We start from the raw sequence: 22,898 nt of genomic DNA on the forward strand, positions 1-22,898 counted from the left end.
TGCCGACAGCGGCGCGGCGGCGTATTCGCAAGAGCCGTGCCCCTCCAAAGCCTCCATTTCCCGCTGTACGGATCCCGAATTCGAGGGCAATGACACCTCAACCACGGGTAAGAGGGGCCTGATTATTGCTCACTTCCTGCCTTACCCAAGATTAGCCTTAAGCTAGATCCATTGGAAGGAAAGTGCAGTTCGCTTGCAGCTGTAAGATTCGCTTTCTCCCTCAACAAAATTGCCGCCGGTTTCCGCTCCACTATCCATCCCCTGGCTGAATTATCAATCTATAAACTAAGCTCTCCGCTGGCGATCTCCTGTAATTTTTGTAATCTTCATAATACATCAAATCTTCCAAAATGGCCAACCTTCCTCCCGTCTACATTGTCTCTACGGCTCGTACGCCCATCGGCTCTTTTCTCGGGTTAGTATTAGCATTTGCTGGGGCATTGTCGTGTAGTGGCTAATATTAATATAGCTCTTTGTCGAGCCAGACCGCTGTTCAATTGGGAGCTGTCGCCATCAAGGGTAAGATTGAATCGCACAACGAAATAACAAAAACGTTCAATGTACTAAAGACTGTCCACAGGAGCTGTCGAGCGTGCCGGTATCAAGCCTGAGGATGTCGACGAGGTCTTCTTTGGCAATGTTCTCTCCGCTGGGTAGGTCTTTTGTTTTCCCTACCCCGCCATCATGATCTCGATAATCGAGATAACTGCGACCTCGTTGCTGACATGATTTGCCTTCAGCGTTGGACAGGGCCCTGCCCGCCAATGTGCCCTCGGTGCTGGCCTTCCCCAGACTGTCATCGCCACGACCGTGAACAAGGTCTGCGCTTCTTCACTCAAGGCCATCATTCTTGGTGCTCAAAACATCATGCTTGGCACCTCCGACATTGTCGTTGCTGGTGGAACCGAGTCCATGTCCAACACTCCTCACTACCTCCCCAACCTCCGAAACGGTGCCAAGTACGGCGATCAGACTCTCGTCGACGGTGTCCTCAAGGACGGTTTGACCGACTCTTTCAAGAAGGACCACATGGGTATCTCTGCTGAGCTTTGCGTTCAGGACCACGAGCTCACCCGTGAGGCTCAGGACGAGTACGCCATCAACTCATACAAGAAGGCTCAGGCTGCCACCGAGGCCGGTCTTTTCACTGAGATCGTCCCCGTTGAGGTCCCTGGTGGCCGTGGCAAGCCCGCTATTAAGGTTGAGCGCGACGACGAGGTCAAGAACCTGAACGTTGACAAGCTCAAGGCTATGCGCCCCGCTTTCAAGCCTGATGGTACTGTCACTGCCCCTAACGCTGCCCCCATCAACGATGGTGCCGCCGCTGTTGTCCTCGTTTCTGAGGCTAAGCTCAAGGAGCTCAACCTTAAGCCTGTTGCCAAGATCCTTGGTTGGGGTGATGCTGAGCGTGAGCCCGAGCGATTCACCATCGCTCCCGCTCTGGCCATTCCCAAGGCCATCAAGCACGCTGGTCTGACCGCTGACCAGGTCGAGTACTATGAGATCAACGAGGCCTTCTCCGCCGTTGCCCTCGCTAACATGAAGATCCTCGGTCTTAACCCTGATCAAGTTAACGTCTACGGTGGTTCCGTCGCCATCGGCCACCCTCTTGGATGCTCTGGTGCCCGTATTGTCACCACCCTTACCTCCGTCCTCAAGGAGAAGAAGGCCAAGATTGGTGCCGTTGGTATCTGCAACGGTGGTGGTGGCGCTTCTGCTATGGTTATCGAGAACCTGCAATAAAAGAGGTGACTGGGATAATTGACGATTTGGATGACACAATGAACAGGCATGTGGTGCAATGGAACGAAAAGTTTTGTCTTGATCTTGCGCATCTTGATGTGGCCTACGATATCTGACTGCTCCACGGTATACCCTTACATAGCCATTTAGGAAGAGATATAAATACCATTTTTAATTCACAGGAGATCAACTCAAGGCATGACTTTTGATATAATGGCATTATCTGCACAACCTCGATACTGATATCAATCATGACGTGCTTGGTTATATAGTTTCTAGAGTACAGGCTAAAGGAGTTCTAAAACTCCTCAAACATCATATCAACCTTCGCTATAAGAGGAAAACTGACGTACGGGCAAGCCTTCCGGTTGCGAATTTCCTGTCGCCTTTTGAAACCTCAAAGACTAAAAACACAAATGATAGAGGAAAAGACAAAAAAACAGAAACATCCAAACCGCTGATGAGATCCATACAAGCACACCCTCCCCGTTTATTTCCTTCAAAAGTGATCCGCCTCCCCTACTTGCGCGACTCGTCGCTCCCAGACCGTGCCCTGGTAATACGAGGACTATATCTCGTCCTCGTGCTCGGCGGAGCAGAAGCGAGCAATTCCGCAGGCCTCTTTCGTGACCCTTTACCGTTTGGCTTTGAGACGGCCGCCGCAGGCTTTGTAGGCGCAGCTTCTCGGCCGCGCTTTCGTCCCTGCTCCTGCTGCTGGCGAGAGTTAGAGGGCTAATCCATCTCCACGTCTTCAGCAGCGCTGGGCGGAACGACACCGTCGTCCATCCACTTGCGGAAGTTCTTATTTTGTTCTTGAACCTCCTCTGGACTAAGGTCTTTCGTCCACGCTGGATTGTGCACCCACTTCTCGAGAAGCTTGTTCTCTCGGTGGGCGCTGAGGGCGCGAATAAACTTGTCGCGACGCTCACGCTGTTCTGCCGACTTGGGAGCTTGGTCATATACGGCGTATTCAGAAGTCCCCGGAGCCCAGACCATCTTTGAACTCTTAAGACAAATACTAATGGTCAGGTTCTCCTTATATGAGACAGCCTTAGGAATGGAATCCTCATCTGAATCAGCGTCGGGTGAGGGAAGGTTGCGAGAGAGCACGACCTTCTGGAGCTTCGATCTAGGTACTCCCTCGGTTGGCTCAACGCGAATGAAAGATGAGATATAGTACTGCCAGCGCTCACGGAGTTGCATTTCATCCATGTAGAATGTTGTTTCCTCGCGTTGGAGCCATCGCACGGTCGCCTCAGACTTGGAAGGGAACTGTGATCTTGTTAGAGGTCTGACAATTATAAACATTATGGTCTTGAACTTACCCAGCATATCACGAAAATATCACCATCCTTAACACACTTTTCAGCGAACTTTCGGGCACTGATCTCTGTCTGGTAACTTGTTTCCTCTCGCTCACGGTTGGCCTGGTACTGGGCAATGAGATCAGGAGTCTTCTCCTTCACGTCTGTGCTACTGCAGGTAAGGGCCAGACGGCATAGGGTCTTGAGCAGGTCCTGGATTGTGTACACCTTCCATCCAGTCTTGAGGTAATAGTGCCGCATCACATCCTGGTATCGACTCTCGTCAACGTCACCAGTAATATATTCTTCAATGAGCTCAAGAGTCTTCGGCCAGTAACTGTCTGGGTCATCATTGGTGTCAAAGAACTTCATGTGATTCTCAGTAAAACCAATATCCCGAGCAGGCTTCTGTTTGTTGAGGCGCTCGACCTCCTTGGCCACAACCTCCTTGGCTTCTTTGAGATCTTGGAGACGTCGATATAGAGTTTGGAAGATGCTGAAGAAGACGAACAGGGTCTGGTTGCAGAAGAAGTTGTACCATGGTCGAGTGAAGAATCCGTCGGCCTTCAGCTCGCCTTCAGTGTTCAGGATCTCGTCGCTCTGACCAACAACAACGGGTTTGGGGATATTGGGTATCCAGCGCTCGTTGGAGACGTCAGTATTGGCAACGTCATCGGAAGCATCGGGCATCTCCTCTTCGTTCGCTGAGGTAACATCAGGCGTTGTCTCTTTGCTTCCAGAGGCGCTGTCTTCCTTATGTCCGCGGGGTTTGCTGCCGTTACGACCAGGATCAAGAACTCCTCTAAGCAGATCTCCTTTTCGACCGTTACGTCGGCTGCGGCCGTTGGTTAGCTCTGCAGGCGTGTGATCCTCCACTTCGTCCTCGCCAGAATCTGGCTGCATCTTGGGAAGCTTATCCAGAATGTTTTCCTCGGAAATATCGAAGAAGGCAGGGATGAATGACTCGAAGAATTCGAGAATGCGTTCCTTTTCCTGGCTGCTGTGCTGGCCATTGTGCAGGCTGTACAACATCATGAGGCGGAGAAGATCAATAATTGTCTCCTTGTCGCTAAAGTCCCAGCTGAACTGATGTCGAGGAACATCACACTTCAACGATCGCTCGCGACGCTGTTCCTCATGCTTTGTCTTGATGACATCGACCAAGTGCTTTGCAGTCAAATGCCTCTTGTCGTTTTGCTTGACAAGAATGCCCATGTGGTCCAGACTCTTGAGATGCATGTTCTCGGTCTGGGCGTGCCACACCTTCTCCCATTCTCGCTGGGAGAATCGCCACTCCTCATCCTTCTGCTTCATACGAGCCAATAGAACAGGCACGACGTCGAAAGGATGGGTGAACATGTCATTAACAACATCGATACCTCGATCACCATAAATCTTCTTGCAGATGCGCTTGAAAATAGACGTGCTTTGTCCGGCGAGTGCAACAGGCATCTGGAATGTTTCCCTTTCAGCAGCAGACATGGCGAGCATATTTTGAGCAATAGGCTCCAGAAGTTGGATGCACTTGATGTTAGCTTCAATATTGAAGTCATAGTCATGACGCTCTTCCTCAATGCGGTGCAGGCCTTCCTCAAACTGGTTCTTTCTATGAGCAACGAATCCGCTATCCTCCGACGCCCACGTAGGGTGTGAAGCCCACTCATCATTGAGGACAGAGTTGCAGAGCTCATCTCTGCCACTGCAGGGTTTGAGGCGCTCTCGCTTGGGAAGTAATCGATAACTAGGTCCATACCCACGGCAGTTGCTGAGAGACACCTTCTCTGTCGGGGGCGCAGGACGGTTGTCGATGATTACATCTTGAGTATCGACGCCAACAAAAGTCTTCCAGAAGTTCATCAAGTCGGGGTTTGCGCCGATGAACAGCGCGCCCTTGTGAAATAATGTGTTTCGATCGATGATGTTCTGACTGAAGAGGTTGCAAAGTTTCAAGAATTCATTCATGGAAGATCTGTTGCTAAGGAACTTCTTGACGCGTTCAAAGAAGGCAATCTCCTCCTGGCTAGATGTCGAGGAGGGTTTAGAAGGGTAGGGCTCCGGCATAACCGGCGTCAAAGTTGGTTCAACTGCTGAATTGTCACCTCCTGGTCTGGCATGGTTGAGTTTAGGCCTCTTATGACCATTCGCAATAGGAGGGAGGGTCCGCGTAATTAGGGTCGCGTCTGCAAGAACAGTTGCAGGCTGAGTGGCCTGCTTGTCAGCTCGTGGCCGCTTCTTGTTGTCTTTGGTGGCGCTAGCGGGCGGCGCAAAGCTACCGAGAGGAGGCATCTTTTGTCCATCTCTCATAGCAGGCTGTGGTGTCTGATTGGGACCAGATGGGGGCCCGTCGTCCATTCGGTTGGGAGTCTGCTTTGCCTGTCCAGCTGATTCTGGCAGAAACTGCTTGAAATCTTCGAGTAGGTCAGGAGCAGAGTTGAACAGTGTGGTAACCTGCGCATATACGTCCTGGATAGGCTTTTGTTCGCGCTGGTAGGTTTGAAGGATTTCAAGGAATTGTTTGTAAATCTCAGGCTTGTCCTGGAAACGGTTCTTTGCCATGATTAGTACATCTGACGCTTTAAGAAGCTGGAACATGAGCGATGGGTTTTACCTTGATCTTATTCACATAGCTGATAGCATGGTTGAATTCAACTGGACCCCGTCGTTCCATGTTTGCCTGACTTGCTGCATTGCCGTTTACTGCAGCTTGTCCGGAAGGGGTGGGCGTCAAGGCCTGGCGGGCATTTGGCCCATCCCCTGGACCTGTGCTTCCCTGAGGCAGAGCACGTCGCTGACCCGAATTGTTGCTCTCGTTGAAAGCAGCATTGTGGGCTGCAGCTTGAACAAAGAGACTTGCGCCATTCTGAACAGGCGTGCTAAACTGTGCCTCCGGGCTCTCGATGCTGTGCTGGGGTCTCTGTTGCTGCCACTGGCTACCTCGTTCGGGAAACAAGGGCTGATTAGCTGTGGCAGGACCGTGACCGTCGCCCTGGTTCCCGCGTCCTGTGATAGACTGAACTGTGGTACCCATAGGTGTGGTGACTCGGATTGTATTCGGGTCGTTGCCAGCGCCGCACTCAATACGATAACCGGGAGGTAAGAAAGTGTTGAAACCTTGTATAAGATTTGGATGCCCAGCGAAGAGCTCCGATACTCGGTTGATCACCCCTGGCGTATCAATACTGTCCTTTCGTTAGCTGTGATCGCCGCAAACGTGGCGACTCAATCAGTGACGTACGCCTGACTTTTGAAGTCTTTCATAATGTCCAAGAAACGGTTGTAGACGTCTGGTTGGTCGTGAAACTGGACTTTGACCTGGTCGAGGTAGGTGAGGGCATCCTGGAGAGACAAGCAGTCAGTAATCATGTGTCAAGCGATCCCAGTAGGAAACATGTGTTGTACAATAAGAGTAAAGTAGGCTAAAGGTACACCGGATTCTTGTCCATGCAAAAGCGCCATGCCTTCTCCTTCATGGTTGAAGATACCAACAAGGTCGCCTGGGTTTGCCGGAAGGCTTGCCAGGAGCGCATGAGGCTCCATGTTGGAGAATATCTGCAGAAACAAGAAAACGGGCACTAGGCAAACAAAATGTGAGGATTTGTAAATGTTTCACACGAGAGCCGTCAGGTAATTTGGAGAAATCAGAAGAGGGGTAGATGGAGTTGGGTTGGATAGAAAGGTAAGGCAAAAGGTTTGTGGGTGGTTTAACAGCGGCCCGCGCTGTCGCATCACCAGCTTGCAAACGCAAACTTAGCGGGTGGCTGCGACGTGCGCAAGGTTGCTCGTACCCCTCCAATGACAACATCCCGTCGCAAAAGTAAATACATTGCATGGAACTTACATTCAGAATAGGTTGCTGCCCCTGGGTAATTCCCCCAGGAAGCTGATGAGCTGCCGATGCAGCAGCTGGGTTAAACGGCGCGCCCTGCTGGCCCCCACGCTGGCCTTCCGGAGGCTGTTGCTGCAAAGGACCGCCAAACACAGCCGCGACACTGTTGGCAGCAGCTTGTGTCGATGTCGGCGGTCCTCCGTGCGGCATCGGCGCGAACATTTGTGGTTGTGTATTGCTATTATTTGATCCACCGTGTTGGACCGGTCGGTTGTGCTCGCTCTGGAGTGGCCCTCCGAAGGCGGCCAGGGGAGGAGGACCTGGTGGGTTACCGAGGGGAATTTGAGGATTTCCATTGTGATTCGCAAGAAGTCCACCAGGACTATGAATTGCGCCAGAGATCCGCGACGCGACCGGCTGGTGAATGGGAATGGAGCCAGCGCTGCTATGGTGAGGTGTAGATTGGTACCGTTCGTTGGACTCTCGATCTCGGTCGCGCTCTCTATCGCGCTGTTCACGTTCTCTCTCTTGGTCCCGACGGGCCATCTCCTCGCGTTGCTGTAAAGCTCGGTGTCGTTCTTCCATCTCGCGATCTCGATCGTATACTGCAGGGCCAAGGTTCTGGCTGTTCATTCTGTTCTAACCAGGTGCTCGTTAGTAGGTTGTTTCATTTGGAACAGTGGTGTCATGATATGTCAGAATCATGATCCTGGACGCTTCACGATCAGGTATGCTCATGGGCTGGAAACCTAATGGTTGTCATGCGCGTTGGCGGAAGGCGCCTCCAAGAGATCAGGAGAACGGGTGAATGGCAGAAGCAATTCGCGACATCATCGCCGAGAAAAAGACTTACACCAGGTGAAGAAATGCCGGCGCCAATAGAACTCTACATGGAGACGAGTTCGCGCAAGACGTATATTGAAAATGATGAGAACCCAAAGGCTGAAATGTGTGTTGGCGAGGGGTGGTTCGTCGTGGATGTAAAACCCAGCTGCATACAAAGTTGCGAGCTCGCGGCTAGGGTGACGCCGATTCTCTACTGACAGAATCACGTGGTGATAGGCATTGTGGGGTGTTTAGCGAGCTGTAATTCGTGCGCTCGGCCCTATCTTATCTCTGTTAAATGAGCGACGGCTCAGCCTTGTTCTCCGATGATGAAACTTTTGTGTAGCATGGCCACGGACCCCACCAATCATTATTTCTTATTGTTCTTCTCTGTGCACTTCTGACTTTAATTCTAAGTGGTTGCAGGCTATTTAGAAAGTCAATGCTACCATTGTTCACCAGTTTTATTTATTTATTTATTTTTTTGCTCCACGGCGACGAGGCTGAAACTCCCATGTGGGGACACGAGCATCTGTTGTAAATACAGTTTGGTTCATAGGGCAATCAATTCTCCGATGCCGGATATGGAATGGCAACGAGGCGGTGGTGATGGTGTATGAAATTGATTGGCAAGCCTCCCATGCTTAACGTAAACTGATATGCTCCCGACGCCACGAAATACCACAGGATCCTTTTGATACGCCTCTGTATGTTCCCATGCGTGATCTAGCTCGTATCCCAAATCCCGAATCCCGAGAGTTAAAAAACATGATAAATGCGAGCAAAGTCTGAAAGCACCCTCCCGTCCATAAGTCCTATGTCCCTCTTGCTATCAAATGAAACCCAAGACAACCCGTATACGTTACCCGATTTTTCAAATTCGTTTGAATACTGTCGAAAACGAAGCATCAAATGCTTTTGAGAATGTTCTTTCCCGAGATGGAGGTGTTGAACGTGTCGTTGATGGTTGAATCAGAGGTTTCGACCATCGATGCAAAACCAAAAGCATCTTTGTAAGAATCTGCTTTTGACACAATCATTCCCATCAGCTCGCCTGATACAATTAGTGAAAGTCTTTTGACAGGTTCAGAAACTTACCAAACCCGACGAGCCATATGTTTCTCACAAGGGAAGGTTGGAGACCATAAGATCCCATTGCAAGTGACAAAAATGGGCAAATAATGTACGGCCAAACTCCCGAAAGCCCAAAGCTGCCGAAAACAGAGCTTTGCAGTCCAGTGGCGGATGCAGAAGTTGCGTCAAGTATGTCCAGGACCTGGCCGGTCTTTCGAAAGGCTTTGTCAAGGCGGGATTCATGGTCGTCGTACTTGACCAGCAAGTCTTCGGCGAGTTCTTCGAGTTTTCCCATGCCCTTCAGCTGGTTAACATAATACTCAAGGATGGTAACTGGCACTTACTTGTTCGATTTTGACCTGCTTCTCCAGGATATCTGCACTTCGAGATTCCGTCATTTCCTTGACTGGTTAACGTTGACTTCCCAATGATTCGTTGGCAGACTCACCACCTGATTTTGAAGGGAAACGGACGACGAGACTGCTGCGGACAGTACTGCCATAAGAATATCGGCCTCGTTACTTAGCTGCTTCGCGCTTGCTTGGAGTGCCACCTCTTGTGATGAAACAATGTCTGCAGTCTTCTCTTGAATTGAGTGAGCAAGAAGCTCTAAAAGATCGTGGAGCACTTTCGTTTCTTTGAGGCCATTTTCCACGATATCGCGCGAATCCTGCTATGTTTAATAGTGTGTCCAAGAAAGTAACAATGTCTAAGTACCTGAGCAGCGCGACCCAAGTCGTCTCGTAGAATTTGACTAGCTCTTTCCATTTCAGTCCGGAGATGTCGAACATGAGGCCCAATGTCTTCAACAGACTGACTTGCGGCAGTATAGGCTCGATTGAGTGAATGGAACCGTTCCTCCATGTCTGCCTCAACGTCACTGGTGAGTTTCTCGAGAATTTTCGTGATTCTCTGATAAAGGAGGATGTTCTCATCTTTCATGAACGATCAGTATGACTTCTTGCTTTGGATGCTCACTAACCTTTCTGGTGATCTGCCCTTGCGGCATCGCAGAACCTCAACGATTTGTGACGATAGCTCACCCATGTATTCCAAGCCGAGTCTGACTGAGCAAGGCCCTCGAGACACTCATCAATCTCAACGGTCGAAACATGGAGTTGTGGGATAGCTGGAGTAGAAAGGGTAGCTAAGGTTGACTCTCGAAACTTGGAGCAGGATACAGGAATTCTGAAACTACCGCGCTCCAAGTCGCAAATAGCAAGGCTTGCTGCATACGAATCCACAAAGTCTCGAGCTGCTCTTCCGCTATCAATATGGACCTTGGCATCGTCTTGACCATCCAGGAGGTGACAGTTGTTGACTAGCAGACGTGCAGCGATGCGATGGCAAAGAGGTTCAGACTCTAGGTCTTGAAGTTCTTGAAGTGCGGTAGTGTAGACATTGGATAGCCTCTTCTCCGATTGTTTGTTGAGCAGGGCGCTGTTATCACTACTGCGCTGTGGGTGCTGGAGTGTAACCTGATGATCTAGTATGGTGATGTTAGCATCAAAGCGCCAGCGCGGTCACTCGAACATACCATCCGCTGGTCGTGGTCTCCATGAGAAGCAGTGCGCCTCTGTCGCGAAGACCGTAAGAAATGCCAGTCCCAAAAAGAAAACCGAGATCGCCTTGTACGACATGTTGATAGGCAATCTGAAGCATAAGAGACATAGGAGTAATAGAAAGAGGTGAGTTGGTTGGTGATAGGCTCAAGGTGTTGTGGAGCGAAAGCGAAACGACGATGGTGAAGGGGGGAAGTGCAGAAATAAAAAAGAAGCGTTGGCGGTAGAGAGTGGTAGGAAATTCGATGTGAGGTTGGAAGTTGGGCTTCGGGTGTGCTCCTACTTCAAACGAGCCTTCACCTCATTCTCGAAAAGAGCACTTGCACTTTCCCATAGCAGCGCATTTTTGCGGAGGGTCAAAACAGGTAAGAAAATACCTTAGCCTCGTCCCCTCGCACTTTCCGTTAAAAGCAAACAATAAGTCAGGGCGAAACCGTTAGCTCCACATCTGCTTGGTTTCGAGATATGAACAATGGTGTTGAGCCATGCAACCTGACTTTAAATGTCATTTCTAACAGTATACTTAAGCTTAGGTATCAAGACGAAAACAACAAAAACGACATTTATGTATTCTCACATTATCTTGATTATGCTCTATCTATTAGAAAGTGGTTATAGATGCTATTTCAGATCATCTACATGTACTGTATCTCTTGGTTGATCGTTCAATATGACCTAACCAAGGTTTCACGTTCGTCATATACCAATCCCGAACCTCAACAGGTCACAATTTTATATTGAGTGCATCTTGATCGTTGGCGCTGGGTCCTGCATCCATTGCTTGCCAAAGGCTCCATACACCACACTTTGTTCCCTGCTATGTTCAACTTGAGCAGCTGTATGCTCAGCTAAAAGCTCAACATCGAAACAGTAACACAGAATGGATATTTCAACTGCGATATTTAACACACAAGGCTTCTCATTATGAGCCATCGGACTAGGTCCCAGCTCTTATTGTGTTGTTCAGCCAAGGGCGATATACATTCTTTTTCACTTTAAAACTGAATCACGAAAAGTAAGGTATCCAAACAAAGGGCCTTAGACATACGTAGCATATCCAAAAAGAAAAAGACGGTTACCTTGGTCACAGTATTACACTGCACCAAAACACAGGCGATCGGCCAGGAGAATCACCTTATTTTGTCCCCGGAGAAGCTGAAAGTTCGATACACTATGTTGATCCCATGATGGTTGAGTCAACCCAGAAGGGGTAAATAGCCTCCAGTCTTTGGCCGATTGGTTGAAGATTCCCACAAAAGATCCGAGAGTTAATTCCGTTGAATCAATAACTCAACGGTAAGGCCAAGGTCGATCGTATGGTTTTTTTCCGCGGCGGCCCCCACCGAGCAAGGGAGCTCAGAACTTGAAGTGACGACATTCAGAGCCGCCCTTTGGAGGGAGCTTCTTTGGAGTTTTCTAGAGGGTAACAAACACACAATGGGGCAGTAACTGAAGCACAATAAATTTTTGGTACGCGGGCACGCTAGGTCACCTCTTTAGCCCAATCAATGAGAAAAGGGCACCTAAATTAACCCAACCCGTGCGCCTGGAGGTTGGAATTAACGTCATGCTGCGTGTCAACCAAGGCACATCGCGATCGCGATCAGTTCTGTGAAATGCTCCAATTCGATTCCAAGCCCTTCTCACAAAGGCCAATCCGAACCGCAAACCCACCTGCAAAACCTTGCGCGTATCCTTGAAAGCTGCATCAGATCTGGACACCACACGCAGGCTGCATGCGCCTACGGGCAGGGCGCTGCGGTTACTTGTCTTCTTTGTTATTGGTGCTCCTGCTTGACGATCGCCGATTTGTTCGCACTTTCTTACCTCCGGCGACCGTTGGCCGCTTTTAACGTCCCGCTCTCTACAGAACTTCAGAACGAGAAGGCTTCAACTTCACGTCGACTCGATATCGTCCTCTTTTCACCCAGCCGGCCGCGCGTGTGTGCTGTTATTAGACAGCCCGAGTGCCGTGCCGAAACTCTTGCGACCGAGTAGTTCAGAGCTATCGGACGTATGGATTTGGATCAGGAAGATTATACGAATACGTTGAATACAGAAGCAAGGTATCAGCCTTTCTCGCATTGAAGAGCTTCAGGCGCATTTCGCAAATAGAACAATAGGACTTACCAAGTCGCAGGTCATTGTGCAAAACACCTGAATACACCTGCACCCTAGTCAGAGCATTATATTATACAGTCGCACGCAGTGGGCCTAGACCAGTCAACATGTGTATGCAGGTGGATCGGCAATTTGCTTGTGGCCATATCGGTTTTCTGAATATTCGCTGGTGCCAGAGAGTATTTAATGGGTGCAAAGGGCCTTCGCATATTCATGACATCGTTTACGACAAAGAAATATGTCCGGACTGTTTACGGAAGGAAACTCTCCCAAAACCATGGACACCAAAATAACGATATATGACTTAATGGGGGAGTGATCTATAATGACAGATGAAATGCTTCAACTGGGGCATGATCATGGACAGTATAGAAGACGAGGGTAGATAAGCCATTGGGTTTGTTCACGATGCTTTAAGGGACCAGAACGTGAGAATTACAGTCCTGTGTGAGCCAACACGGCAGCATTACACCAACGATTTGATTCGTGGTGTTTCTTATCATGCTGCCATTGGGTGATTGTATCTTGATCCTCAAAACCTGCAACTTTGTACTTGCCATGCTCGCCCACGTAGAATTATGGTTCGACAATAGCCTGAGTCAATAAACAAATACTCTCTTTCCAATTACAATACACCCCTTCGGTCAAAACATTGTGATTCATTTTCAATCAAGCTATACATCTTGTGGATGAAGCAGCCCATCACATCCGCTGGGAAGTATAAGGGAATGGTGATCTCGGGAGCTGCAGAACGCCTACAAGCTGGCTATTTCGAATCTGAGACAAGACTCTATGGTGGGTCAGTGTTTTGACAAAAACAGACATCTGTCAAAGACTTCAAAAGGTAAAACACCATCTCTAGGGTCGTAGTGAAGGTTGAGCTAGGAGCATTGGCCACTAATTGGATACCCTAAACCTAAAATCCGGTCCGGTACGGATGTTAAAAGCCGCCAGTTTGAAAGCAGCCGTACCATTAGGTTTGAAATGACGGCACTGACAACAACACAGATCTCTTGGCTTGCTCATGTATACAACTTCATGTAGGTTTATCCTTTGCGATGCTCATCATTTTCATGGATATCTAGACAAGGAAACTTGCGAGGAAAGCAACACAGACATGAACGTTTCCATGAATGAAACAGACAAGGATCATAAGATGCCCCCACCCACCAGTGAGCCTCCTGAGCTTCTTGAGTGGTCTGGATGGGGAGCTAGAGCCGGCCAGCTGAGCCTAGAAGCCATCGCTTGTCACTAGCACGAGGCTGAAGGACTCGAGGGAGAAACCGTTGCCAAGACCCCCAGCTCTCCATAAGCCGCTTTTTAGTGGGTTATTGACTGTTAGTGAAAGAGAGTGACAGCTGAGAAGCGGGAATCATGAGTTCCTCAATAGAGGCGGTATCATCTGCCACCTGATTCATGAATCAGATTGCAGGCTGAAGCAGACAAAGATACGTCAGTTTTGGACCTAAAACATTCCGCTAACGAATAGAAACAAACCTTGAAGCTTTTTACATTCCCCGACTTTCAAACGGCAATAATATCCGGCAGCCAATGGCAGCAGTGACATCGGCTCAGCACGAGTCAGCCAATGGATGAGAGGCTTGGCTATCGTACAATTCCCCTCCTCAGCCTTGCTCATCATACGATGTCGTCCAATTTTTGCTACGCCAGCGGTCCAGGACTCCGGGGGGTCTTCAAGGGCCCCTGGAGTTGGAACCGCACAAGTTGGACCTTTTCGAGGCAAAAGTCACGCCATTACGGGCAACAAACATCACGACGTCGACCGGCAGTGGGAGAGAAATCTGCTCTTGCTCTTACGCACCCCCGTCCCGCCGACTCGCTTGCAGAAGAGAGAGAGAGAGAGAGTAAGAGAAAAAATAGTTGAGAACGAGATGGTTGGATAATATCACCAGTCATAACATGGGCTTTGTGAGAAAACCCCATCCCCCAACGTTGTCGTCCAAAAACAGTGACTCGATCACAAGTCGACTCAATCGGACCCCTAAAGAACCCAATCTTTTGACTGCGGCGAATACGACAACTCACAAGATCCCAATCCGGCCTTTTTTTCCCTCTTGATTATCCGACCTATCCAGCCAGTCCAGTCCAAGACCAGTCTTACCTTATTTCTCCTCCCCAAGCAAGAAAGCAAGTCTCAGGATTGACTCCCAGTCCTGTTCCCCGTCTAACTTGGGCCTGGGCTTTCCAATCCCAACCAACGAATTGGGAGCCGCATGTGTCCGCTCATCCTATCGACTGATACTCTGCTTCTCCGTAAAACCCTTCACTCCCTCAACCAACATCTGGCGACCGATCCATTTGATGTTGCTTGTTTGCGCCCGATCTCATTTTGCAATAACTGAGCGGTAAACTCACTTACTCACTCACTGCCTTTACAACCATACGTTGCTGCACTGTGGCTAAAAGCCATACCTGCCTACAAGCACATACCTTAAACCGCAAGCTTCCGCCACGCTCCAGTCAAAGCTCGACCTCATCAAATCTACAGCAAACCGACAACGAATCAACCTCCTCCTTGGCCCATACGCCCTGGCTGTCGCTTTCGCTGTCGACCCATCTTACAGTGCTGTCACATACTGCAATTCATCTTTCCGCAGTTCTTCAACACGATCACCCGCTTTCTTATTCCTTTAAGCACCTGGATCTGGCCTCAATCTCAACGACACCCCACCTAGCCATCTTTACCGAACTCATCTTATCTTCACTTAGTTGAATCTCAATCGATAACACTTCAACTTATTTCCGTGCCATCTCATCCCTTTCGCGAGGTTGTCATCATCATCAGCATCATCAATTCTTACCCTCCATCACGGCTGGACCCACTGTCATATGCTTTGACAGATCGACCCCTCAATTCCATTGCGACAGCTTTGTGATTGTTACACTTTATCGAGTGACCTAGCTGTTCTTGTAACCGCTGTCGAACCTAATTATCACCGTTCCTTCATCGAAGTAGCCATCGCCAATTGAGCTGGCTCAAACCCTGTTACGGGTTGCTCACACGAGACGACGAACACGGCCTCGCAGGCCGGGATGCCGTGTTAGCAATGGACCCTAATCTTCTTAACTTTTTCGCGGTGCCCAACAACCAGACGCTGAATCACGTGGATCAGAACAACGACACATCTCAACAGCAACATGAACCTTCGACATGGAGACCGGCAGGCTTAGATGGTGACATTGGAGCATCTGGCAATCAAGGGGGACCATCCTACGATTACCAGTCAACTGCACCCTCTGATATATCATTCACCCAGGCTCCGATGCCGTCACCATACACCAGCTCAAACAAGACCATACTACCTACTAGAGGCCCCCCACGGGGTCATCAACAACGGAAGCGAGATGCCCATGAAAGGAAGCGTACAAAGGTCGATACCGATTCTGCACTGGAATCTTTAGACTACTGGATCCGTTTTGACGACGAGGAAAATGAGAGGACAGGAAGTTATGAAATTGACTTTTCGAAGCGTTACGACCCCATGACCAATAACACTAACACTCATTACCGGTATGTTTAAGCCATGTATCCATAATCAGAAACTGATCAACGACAAAGACCGGGTTACGGATCAAGCTCAACGACACCAGGACTTGGCACTGGTATATATGCAACTGCTCCTCCATTTCAGGGTGCCGATTACTTTGACGACAATGCTTTAGACAATGCTCTATCTGATGATGAAGAAGGACTTGACTCGATGAGTCTGGAGGAGCATTTATCAAAAATCGAGACTATGCCGCCTCCAGAGGTACCTCCTCGAGAAGGTCTTTACTCGACACCACTCAGTTGGGAAAAGCCAGAACCGGGTCTACGCATGGAACCGGACTTTGGTTTAGGAAATGCCGCAGCAGCCATGAACGCAGGGTTCGGGCAGACCATGTCGGGTATGGGCAATAATCAGGTTTTGAGCAACGATGAGCAAAGGAGACTTCTTGCTATCGCGATGAATACTGGCCGGACACCAGCCAGTTACATGCCCGCGAGTGGATTTGGTTTAGGATTTGGAGCTGGTCTTGGTACAGGACTCCCGCCCGAGTTTAATAGCAGCATCGACTCGCTGTTGGGAACGCCGACAGGAGACCGCAGCCAAAAGCAAACGCCTACGCCAGCCAACAGCTCGAAGGCTCCATCTAGGAACCAAGACGTCAAGACAGAGGCATCGAGCGAGACAGGTTTGAGTTCTGCTAGACCAGGACTTTCACGCACCAATACTGGTACATCCGATTTAAAGGGCAAAGATAAACTCAAACCAGGAGATCGAACAGCACATAATGATATTGAGCGAAAGTATCGAACAAATCTCAAGGACAAGATCGCCGAGCTTCGCGATGCTGTACCTGCCCTCCATTCGATACCAGAAGATGGAATTGAGGAGGGTGAAAACTCACAGCGAGCGCCCAAAGTGAGCAAGGTCAGTGGTGATTCCCATCAACACTGAATATGGACATGATGACTGACGTGATACAGGGCACTGTTTTAACAAAGGCGACCGAATATATTCAGTATTTAGAAAGGCGCAATAGGTCCATCATGAAGGAACACCAAGAGCTAGCCAGACGTCTACAGGCATTTGAGCAGCTTCTCAGTGCCTCGGCTCGACAGCCGTTCTTGATGCCGAATCACAGCCGGACACTCTTCGATCCAAGAGGTTTCTGCTAGAATAGACATGATTTTGTCCCAAGCACTCTTGGGATTGTGTATAAATATACCCCAGAGATGAATCGCGCAGCATACACTGCTCATCCTAATTATGCATCCTTCATTGGCCAGTCTCGATGCACAATTGAACGCGCTGTGACTTGTTTGTCATATCATACCGGATCCAATTTAGGATTATTACCATAATAACTAAGCGAGGCTGGGGTCTGTCTCCATAGCAGCTTGCGGAGCCCATTCTGTTACCATGAGATATTACCCTAGATGTTGATTATTGTCACAACAAAGATCAGATCTCTACACGGAGATAGCTAAACAAAACCCAGATCTAATAAACAAAGATCAGCGTCGGGTTATGTACGTATGATTTCTTACATGCATTTAATTTCACCCGCAGCGGTTGTGGCTTGACCCATTCATGATCCTAGTCATGAACCACGCGCGGTTTTCTTTTGTTTTCAAGACTGAGCTGCAATAACATCAATTGTAGGCATAGCAACTAAATTTCGAGTGGGTCGTGAAGAGTAACACAACGACCGTCACAGTCGTATTGATCCTATTTACTATACATTCTATTTCAGACGTCTAGGTCCAGGTCTATATGAGTATGTTACAGTTAATGTAGTACATGTCATGATCGCAGCGCTTCGATATCGTCAATCTCTTTGACTGCCTCAGTGGACAGAATGTAGGGTGAGTCGTCGTCTACACATACGCTGTCCTCGATTCGGACACCCATACCCCGGAAAGCGGCCGGCCATCGGTCATCATGGGGGACGTAAACACCCGGCTCTATGGTAACGCAGTGACCCTTGCGAAGAGTCTCGCGACGGCTGTAGCCAGGGCAGTCATGCACGTCAAGGCCGATATAGTGACCAACGTGGTGGGGAAACAGCTGGTCAATGTTGGCCATGTTAACGTTGAATCCGATGCCGCGTAGTTGGTCAACAAGACCCCGCGCGGTAACGTTGTGAATGTCCTCTAGTGAGAGCTTGGAGCTTTCCCTGCATAGTGACACACTGGATCGTTGCACGTTGAGGACGGCCTGGTATAGGTCGCGCTGAGCAGGGGTGAAGCGGCCTGAAGCTGGCCAAGTGCGGGATATGTCAGTAATGTAGGTGCCATACTCGCCGCCTGCGTCAATGAGGATAAACTCATCCTCGTTGAATGTGCTGTTATTTACCGTGTAGTGAATGCAGTTTGCACGCTCACCGCCAGCTACCACGGGGATATATGCCGGGCCTTCGCAGCCATTGACGGCGAATTGGTAGTCGAGGAACCAATGCAAGTCTTTCTCACGTTTCCATGGTCGGCGCATCGCATCTGTGATGACACGGCCTGAAATTTGACCAGCAATACGCATATTAGCGACCTCTGCTTCACTCTTGACCACGCGAAGCTTGTTCATGACGGAGTAGAGCGGTGTTCGAGAGGGGCGCGATTCTCTTCCTGAGATGAGTCCCCAGAGCCAGGTGGCCGTCGAAGCAACACTACCTTTTGAAGGTGGCGAGTCTGCATATATGAGTTTGGCCGATTTGAGGATCTTGGGGAGCAATTGCTCTGCCTCATTTATCGTATATGCTTCATCAGCGTTGAAGATATCTCTTGCAGCATCAACCCCATTGCGATAACCATTCCATTGCTCCTCACGGGCGTTTTTGGGCTTGACAAACATACGGAATATGTAGTCGCCATATTCAGGACCAGTCTTTTCAATAACCGCAATAGCATTTTCTTCCATCCATCCTGTAAGGTATAGAAAGTTGGACTCCTGTCGATATTGGTGAAAGACAGCGCCAGACTTGTACTGGAGAGATGCAGCATGCAGAACGGCAATACTGCCCTCTGTCATAGACTGTGCGAGGAGAGCTCGGCGATCGGCATATTCTTGCGCTGTGATCCCTTGTGTGATTTCGTTTGGTTGTAGGATATGAGGATGTGTTTCGTGGACTGGCTGTCCGAATCGGAGGTCGGCGGCGGAGACAACGGCATACGCCCGGCGGCTGGCCGGTGTATTTGACGGTAGAGCTCGGCAGGCTGTCGTCCTTGTAGGAGTAGATATTGTCGATATGCTCCTCACCGACCGAGCTCGGAGGGGTAGACGATGCTCAAAGCTCCGTAATGGAGCTCGAGGGAGCTTCATCTTGAGGATCAAAGATGATCTGAGATTGAGTTTAAACGATTGAGCTTTGTTAGTGGAACTTGTAGCATCAATTGCACCCCTCGTACACGACCAATTTGCGTCAGAAGCCTCGAAGATCTCGGTGATGACGCCAGGCCAAAATTATGACAAGGATGGACCGAGGCTAGTTGCGAGACAGCGGAAAAGTGTGAGGCTCAAGACGAGATTGGATAGGTGGATGTTTCAATGCGGGAGACGCACCAGGGTCAGTTAGAATGATGTCTTTTCTACGCATAGACTATGTAAGCTAATTATGCAATTACCTTTTCATTCCTCTTCTGCGTTATAAACTTAATTAATTAAAAACAAACTCAATTAAACGTTCATGTCTTGACTCTCTGTTATTGTTTCCTCTCATGTCTCGCGTGAATTCCCCGTCTCCGGTACGAGGCTGAAATTTTGTTGTCTGGTCTCGTCTCTCCCAATTTCCCGTTTCTGGCTGTAGTGCCTCTGGTTGCTGGGTGGCTTTTAGGCGACTGGCCCGTGCGAAGAGGTGTTTTTCTCGCAGTGGACGTCTGGCAGGCCACAGAAGGCCTTCACTGGAGGTACAGGGCCCCCGGCGGCCCCTCCTAGAAGGCCCTGCTAGTCGCTGAACTGCCCCAGGAGCGGTATAGTGCTGTTGTGCCAAGCGCGACTCTAACAACACGGCCACGGGTTTCTGCTTTGCTTTGCTTTGCTCAGTCATCAAATTCGATGGAGTCTGTCCCTCACTTGGCTCGTTTCCCTCCATTCAAAGCACCAGGCTCAGGAAAAGGTTCAGTACCTACCAAAACAACATAACGGCCGATTTGTTGCTCGCTCATCATTTGACTGCGTTTGTTGTTGACTTCTTTTTCTTTTACATCTTTGCCATCTCCGTCAGCTTCGATGTGTCAATAGCATCTATTATCTCTCTCTCTCTTTGTTGCCTCCCATTGTCTCTGTCTAGTCGCTTTGACGTGTCAGGCTCCGCGTCGCGTGCTGTCACAAGTTTCATCCTCCCAGCCCCTCCACTACCGTCCTCGCTACTACCACTACCCGTCCGTCTACCACCACCACGATCGACCACCGCCAATAACAGCTCAAATCTCGTCACGTCATCCTTGACGTTCGTTCTCGACTTTTGTCGTTCTGCTTAAACGCCCTCTGCTCTGGTCTCTCCTCCCCAGAGCAGTTCACGGGCTTTATATGGCAACGATATCTTTGTCACCAACGCCTGGTCCCATATCGGCCATGTCTTCGAGACGGGGCCCGTTAACGAACAACCCCAATGTTGCCAATTCGCCTCTGAGAGGTGCTTCCGCTCTGGCTGGATATGCTAAGCAGAAGCGTTCATATGCTACCGTTCAGCGTGAAGAAACCTATGGCCAGCCGCCGCCTCTAAAGAAGCAGGTACTCGATAATGGCGTGCAGCGTCCGGTTCGATCACCTACCCGGTCCACCAGGACTCAGGTTCTGGTTCAACGCGGCGCCACGCGTCCTTCTACCAAGGAAAGAACCTCTAGGGCTGCTCCGACCAATGTCTCCCGTGATGCCGATACTGAGAAGGAAGCATGGAAGAAGCATCACCGTGCCAAGTTTCCTAAAATGGTCTTCTATTTTGAGAGTATACCCGATGATGTTCGTGCTAGACTAACAAAGAGGGTCAACTATCTTGGTGCTGTATGTTAATCTCGAAAGCTTTGATGGACCCCACTGACCTTGCTTCAGAGACAAGAACCCTTCTTCTCCATCGACGTTACCCATGTCGTCACTACTCGAACAATTCCACCCGAAAGACAAGAGGCGCATCAAGGCCAGGACCGAGGCCACCATGGCGAACACAACGAGTCGGAAGAACAGCCTCAAACCATTAATCCGTCGTTATTGAACCGTAATACCGAAGCTCGAAGAAAGCTACTGTCCGAGTTCCGCAATGCGCCTTCAAGGTCGCAGCAGCTTGATGATCCTTTGAAGCGAACCCGAGGATCAAAGAACAATGACGTACTGTACAAGGCTCGTGAGATGGGCAAGAAGATTTGGACACTGGACAAGTTCCAAAACATGCTGTCAGTCTTGCTTGAGGCAGAGACAAGCCACAGCACGTACGGTTCAAGATCAACAGCCACTCGCGGTCATTACGGTGCTTCGAGGGAGCCTAACCTGCTCCAGTTGTTGCACAATGAGCGTCTGAACGGACCATCTGATCGTGATCCTTCTGCTGTTCATCGTGAGTTATGCTATTTCAAGGGACCTCACATTTATGTATGGGATATGGACGAGAAGAACAAGCCCATCATGGTTCGAGAGTACCCCAAGGTTGCTAATAAGGCGGATGGTGAATGGCCTCAGTTTCGAAGTGTTGGAAACGGTCGATGCCCGTTTGTGGAGGACCACGATGTGCCTGAAAAGGATCATCGAAGACAACGAGAGCAGGAAAAGGCACGCCTTGCCAAGCGTGAGGAAGCTGCTCATGTTCTCAGGCCTCCTCAGGTCCCAATGCCCAAGCCGGTCACAGGAAAGCGAACCATTGCTGAGATGGAGGACGGCCAGAGCAGAGCCCGTGCTGCGACACCTACTGATATCTTCAACCCCGCGAAGGCGGCCATGTCGAAACCAGTGGATGTCCGACCTCAAAACGCCTTCACAAGCCGTGCTGCCGCTGGCCGTCTTTTTGCTGGCGAGCCTGTGGCATCTGGAGTGCAGCCTTCCAACATTACCTCAGCCATTCGATCGCAGATGGTCTCTTCGACATCTGGTGTCAATGGAGCCAAGGCTGGAACCAGTAAAGAGGTTCATGGCCTGCAGCGCAAGGTGTTGCAAAAGGCTGCCCCTACTTCGTTTGATGTGAGCTCGCGTCGTCTTGCTGAGGTTTCAATGGACGTTGCATCTAGCAGATCAACAACGATGGGCCGACACACTTCGCGACCTGCTGAGGTGCAAGAAGAGGAAGCTCAAAAGACTGAGCGGAGGACACAATCGCAACCTCTTAAGAGCAAGCGGGACCTCAAGCCTGGCTATTGCGAGAACTGCCAGGACAAGTTCCGCGATTTTGACGAGGTATGTAACAACTTTTTCGAGAGGATGCCTTTTGAAACTAACTTTTGTAGCACATTCTATCTCGCAAACATCGGAAGTTTGCTGAAAACGACGAAAACTGGACCGAGCTTGATTCTCTCCTGTCACAAATCAAGAGGATGCCTAAGTACGCATCTGGTTCTGATGAAGAGGAAGTCTGGTAACGGCCATTCATAAATAATACGACATAAATCTTTTCAACATCGCATCACCATCATCTCAAGCCTTGTCATGGTCCGCAGCTCATGGTCTATGTTACTGGCATTCCACGAAAACAAACTCTTTATGAAGTCCATTTTGCGCATTTCGGTTCAGATTCCCACAGCACGCAGTGTACAAACATCAAAGATACCTCATGAGTTTGGTTAGCCTTGCGCTTAATGGCGGCATCACCGGACGGTCTTTCGGTTTAAAATATCCGCGTCTTCGTTACTATCGCTTTCTCCTTTTACCTTATAAGCATGAACTGCATGCGACGGCGCAGAGCGGCATGGTTTTTGGCACATTATCTTACGGTCTAGTCGGCCATTTCATTTGTTCTGAT

The 22,898-nt window shown here is 49.6% G+C and overlaps 6 protein-coding genes across 6 annotated transcripts; 3 read left to right on the forward strand and 3 right to left on the reverse strand.

Moving 5' to 3' along the window:
• The first annotated feature begins 37 nt into the window (after window positions 1-37).
• On the forward strand, window positions 38-1,941 carry BKA55DRAFT_560168 (Thiolase, N-terminal domain-containing protein). Its single transcript, XM_046192075.1, has 4 exons — window positions 38-415; window positions 470-519; window positions 581-653; window positions 741-1,941. The coding sequence occupies exons 1-4, from the start codon at window positions 351-353 to the stop codon at window positions 1,741-1,743; spliced, it is 1,191 nt and encodes a 396-aa protein (XP_046052907.1). The 5' UTR covers window positions 38-350; the 3' UTR covers window positions 1,744-1,941.
• A 534-nt stretch (window positions 1,942-2,475) lies between these two features.
• On the reverse strand, window positions 2,476-7,506 carry BKA55DRAFT_536037 (uncharacterized protein; the record flags this gene model as incomplete). Its single annotated transcript, XM_046189773.1, has 6 exons — window positions 2,476-3,015; window positions 3,069-5,594; window positions 5,656-6,226; window positions 6,283-6,383; window positions 6,447-6,596; window positions 6,886-7,506. The coding sequence occupies 6 exons, from the start codon at window positions 7,504-7,506 to the stop codon at window positions 2,476-2,478; spliced, it is 4,509 nt and encodes a 1,502-aa protein (XP_046052908.1).
• Window positions 7,507-8,606: 1,100 nt separating this feature from the next.
• On the reverse strand, window positions 8,607-10,412 carry BKA55DRAFT_504888 (uncharacterized protein; the record flags this gene model as incomplete). Its single annotated transcript, XM_046187140.1, has 6 exons — window positions 8,607-8,752; window positions 8,797-9,111; window positions 9,217-9,445; window positions 9,490-9,707; window positions 9,755-10,258; window positions 10,310-10,412. The coding sequence occupies 6 exons, from the start codon at window positions 10,410-10,412 to the stop codon at window positions 8,607-8,609; spliced, it is 1,515 nt and encodes a 504-aa protein (XP_046052909.1).
• Window positions 10,413-15,523: 5,111 nt separating this feature from the next.
• Window positions 15,524-17,139, forward strand: BKA55DRAFT_591257 (helix-loop-helix DNA-binding domain-containing protein; the record flags this gene model as incomplete). Its single annotated transcript, XM_046195212.1, has 3 exons — window positions 15,524-15,987; window positions 16,036-16,891; window positions 16,948-17,139. 3 exons carry the CDS (start codon window positions 15,524-15,526, stop codon window positions 17,137-17,139), a joined length of 1,512 nt encoding a protein of 503 aa, XP_046052910.1.
• Window positions 17,140-17,767: 628 nt separating this feature from the next.
• BKA55DRAFT_504801 (peptidase M24, structural domain-containing protein) lies at window positions 17,768-19,279 on the reverse strand (the record flags this gene model as incomplete). Its single annotated transcript, XM_046187125.1, has 1 exon — window positions 17,768-19,279. The coding sequence occupies one exon, from the start codon at window positions 19,277-19,279 to the stop codon at window positions 17,768-17,770; it is 1,512 nt and encodes a 503-aa protein (XP_046052911.1).
• A 1,251-nt stretch (window positions 19,280-20,530) lies between these two features.
• Window positions 20,531-22,518, forward strand: BKA55DRAFT_686610 (Dfp1/Him1, central region-domain-containing protein; the record flags this gene model as incomplete). The annotated part of the gene is made up of 3 exons (XM_046198957.1): window positions 20,531-20,959; window positions 21,008-22,336; window positions 22,387-22,518. 3 exons carry the CDS (start codon window positions 20,531-20,533, stop codon window positions 22,516-22,518), a joined length of 1,890 nt encoding a protein of 629 aa, XP_046052912.1.
• Window positions 22,519-22,898: the final 380 nt, after the last annotated feature.

Source organism: Fusarium redolens (assembly GCF_020744475.1).
Source record: "Fusarium redolens strain MPI-CAGE-AT-0023 chromosome Unknown BKA55scaffold_4, whole genome shotgun sequence".
Lineage (NCBI taxonomy): Eukaryota > Fungi > Ascomycota > Sordariomycetes > Hypocreales > Nectriaceae > Fusarium > Fusarium redolens.